Source organism: Abramis brama (genome assembly GCF_963993115.1).
Source record: "Abramis brama genome assembly, chromosome: 25".
Classification (NCBI taxonomy): Eukaryota; Metazoa; Chordata; class Actinopteri; order Cypriniformes; family Leuciscidae; genus Abramis; species Abramis brama.
The window spans coordinates 11931677-11935080 of NC_139987.1; the positions used below are offsets into that span (position 1 = coordinate 11931677).

The following is a 3404-nucleotide window of genomic DNA, read 5'->3' on the forward strand; positions in this document are numbered from 1 at the left end:
GAGGTAGGCGTGCAGACGAGGTGGCCGAGTGGTTAAGGCGATGGACTGCTAATCCATTGTGCTCTGCACGCGTGGGTTCGAATCCCATCCTCGTCGAATTATTTTCAGGAAGATGTTATGCTACGTGTAAACAGTATCAGGTAACCGGAAAATGCAATGAGTGAGAATGTTTTCCAGCTATCAGTTTCCAAGGTTTATCGTACTTTTATGAAAGGTACACATTTGGGTTTGTGGGAAATTCACTTTGTTCTACACAGGAAATGCTCATGTTCCTCTGGTAACCTAGCTGTTTTTGTCACTGATAAAACCACAAATACAAATCTAAAACAGGTGATCATTATGTGTTTTCAAAAAACTACCTTATACGGAAGTGCGTACAGGCGCCGTGGCTTAGTTGGTTAAAGCGCCTGTCTAGTAAACAGGAGATCCTGGGTTCGAATCCCAGCGGTGCCTTTTGAATTTCGCAAACCGTGTTTCTTGTATAAGTTTGTACGAAATACGGAACTAGGAAAAAAGACACCAATAATGCGTTTGTTGAGAACATAAGAAATATTAGGATTTTGTGAAAAGCTGACCAGTTAAAAAATGTCTTAAGACATATGTAAAAAAAAAAAAAAAAAAAAAAAAACTGTGTCAAAGATATGGCACTGTGTGAGATCTGTGCGCTGCAACATGCGCAAGTTAAAAGAGTCGAGATAGCCTTCTAACTTTTGAAAATGTAATTGGCAGCGGTGGGATTCGAACCCACGCCTCCAGAGAGACTGGAGCCTAAATCCAGCGCCTTAGACCGCTCGGCCACGCTACCCTATGCGGCCATCTAGAAAATGGTTTACAAATAGATACAATATTCTGTTTCTGAATTTAAATCGTCTCCATAACATGACCTGATGGTGTCAGTGTCCACATATACTTTTCATTTAGGCTTAAATAGCCTACATATGAAACAAATAGAAAAAACGTATAAATAATCAAAATAATTAAGAAAACAAATCAATGTTGTTTTTATGTAAAAAAAAAAGAAGAAGAAGAAGGTGAGCATGTAGTAACTGTGTCCATATTCTTTATTCTGGCCTACACATTTGTTTTATTTAAATCTAACATTAGCTAGCCTACATATTATAAACAAGGACATGGTTTACTTTATTTTAGAAATTATACATCGCTGTGATTAAAAAAACATGAATGTAAGGGTAAATAAATGCAATTTTTTTTTAGATTTGAAAATCAAGGTGCTGGAGCTGCATGGCGGAATGGATCATATAGATCTTGATTGAAGTCATATGGGTCATAGGTTGGAACTGGAGCATTTAGGATTTCTTTGTTCCCTGTTTCCGGTTTTAACTTCTCAGCTGGGAGCGCTGGTTGCGGTGCGATTGTCTTCACTGGCCTGGGAGGACTGTCGATGAGGCAGTCAGGGTCCCAGTAGGGATCACAGTCATACTCCATTCCTTTGATAATTATTGGAGGAGGAGGAGGAGGTGGAGTGGATTTTTGTGGAGGAGGAGGAGGAGCAGACGTCACTGGCTCTGAGGCAGTTACAGGTGGAGACGGGGGCTTCTGGACAGGGCTAAGTTTACAGTTTGGGTGGTAACGTGGATCGCAAAGTACAGGTACCCCACCGGCAGGAAGGTACACAATATGTGGCTTGCATTGGGGGTCTTTTGAATTACACAGGTACATGACATCCATCTTGGAGACCGGTGGTAAGGTAGGGGGTGGAGGCTGGGTTGTGGGTGGAGGCGTCGACTTAAGTTGAAGACCGAGGGTATTCTGGTATTTGGGTGCATCAGGGCCATAAGTGAGCTCCAGATGTCGCATCTGCTGGTAAAGCATTCGAAGTTTGTCTATCTCATAGAGCTAGAAGAGAAAAATAGAAGGTTGAACCAGAGAAAATAAAGCTCTTTTGTGCATTTCAGTAGACAATACTTCTGTTTTCATTTTTGGGTGAACTGTCCCTCACCCAGCAATATACACTATAAGTAAAAACATACTTATAGTGTATATTGCTGGGTGAGGGACAGTTCACCCAAAAATGAAAATTCTGTCATCATTTAAATAACATTCAAGTCATTCCAAATCCATGAGAGTTTGGTTAACCTTTGAAAACTTAGAAGATCCAACACGGAAGATCCAAAACTTATATTAAGGTTTGGAACGATACAAGGGTGAGTAAATGATGACATAATTTTCATTTTTGGGTGAACTATCCCTTGAAGTACCGATATAACTTAAAGAATAACTCAAAACAATATTTTATCAGTTATCAGAATCATAATTTGAGGAAGAATTATTCATGTTTCATATTTTACTAAATGAATATAACATTGGACTTATTTGATTAGATTTAGACCAATTTATTTAATAGGCATCATTCATTTGATCAAGAACAGCTCTTTACAGCTAATACTACCAGTGGATTTTTTTCTAATCAATAATAAGTTATATAAAAAATTCTTACCCCCTCAGTGTGACCAATACTGCTGTAGTAACGATAGTAGGACTGAAAGTCTGGATTTTTGCGATACCAGTTGGGGTCAGTGGCTCTCCTCAGACGGGCATGTGCCAGAAAATCATGGGCTTGTTCAGAGTCAATGCTGACGGCTGGATTAGATGCTGCAAGAGAAACTAGAAATAATGCATAATTAAAATAGCTATTATGATGGAATAGCCTAGAAGACAATTTTCATATGCGAATGGTGTTGCACTGGCAAAAGTGAAGGGACTAAATGTGATTTGAGATATTTCAATCTTACCTATGTCCTTGGAGACTTTTGCTAGAGATGTGGCCTGCGACACTGCGAAAATATTTTATTTAATATATATATTTAGCTGAATATTCATTTCTTGAGGTTTTGGATATAAATAATCATACCTGGCAGAATTAACAAGCAGTGCAGAGCCCCCAAAAGGCACAGCAGATATGTCACCTGAAAACAGTTTTTTTTGTACTATTAACAATCCTTATTTTACCATACAAACATTGAAATAGATCTCCTACAACATTTCCTCAACTGATTAGTCTGATCTGTTGAAATGTACTAGTTGATGTTAATATAAAAAACATGAACTACATATGTGCACTGCTAGATTAATTGGAATACATACTAATTGCTATAACAAAATGGCATGTAAATTAAGGTTTATACATCTAAGCATTTGGTTTTGCATGTAATTGACTAACTTCTTAACTTTGAAAACTGAAAGACACACAAAATCACTCACCTTCTGTCTCATCTTTGGTCTCTGTCCAGATATGAGAATTTCAAATGGCAAAGCCTTTAAATACTGGACTCAATACCAGCAATTGCATCCTTACATTTTATTGGCTGTGGAGATCAAGAAGCTCCTCCCTCCTGTTTTACCACCCAGTTTATTTTTACACGCACTTTAAAATCATTTAAAAC

At 38.1% G+C, this 3404-nt stretch overlaps 1 protein-coding gene across 1 annotated transcript; it reads right to left on the minus strand.

Moving 5' to 3' along the window:
• Positions 1-1045: 1045 nt before the first annotated feature.
• and3 (actinodin3) lies at positions 1046-3010 on the minus strand. Its single transcript, XM_084103730.1, has 4 exons — positions 2873-3010; positions 2754-2795; positions 2459-2625; positions 1046-1857 (listed from the first exon to the last, which is right to left on the minus strand). Exon 4 carries the CDS (start codon positions 1831-1833, stop codon positions 1225-1227), a length of 609 nt encoding a protein of 202 aa, XP_083959856.1. The 5' UTR covers positions 1834-1857; positions 2459-2625; positions 2754-2795; positions 2873-3010; the 3' UTR covers positions 1046-1224.
• Positions 3011-3404: the final 394 nt, after the last annotated feature.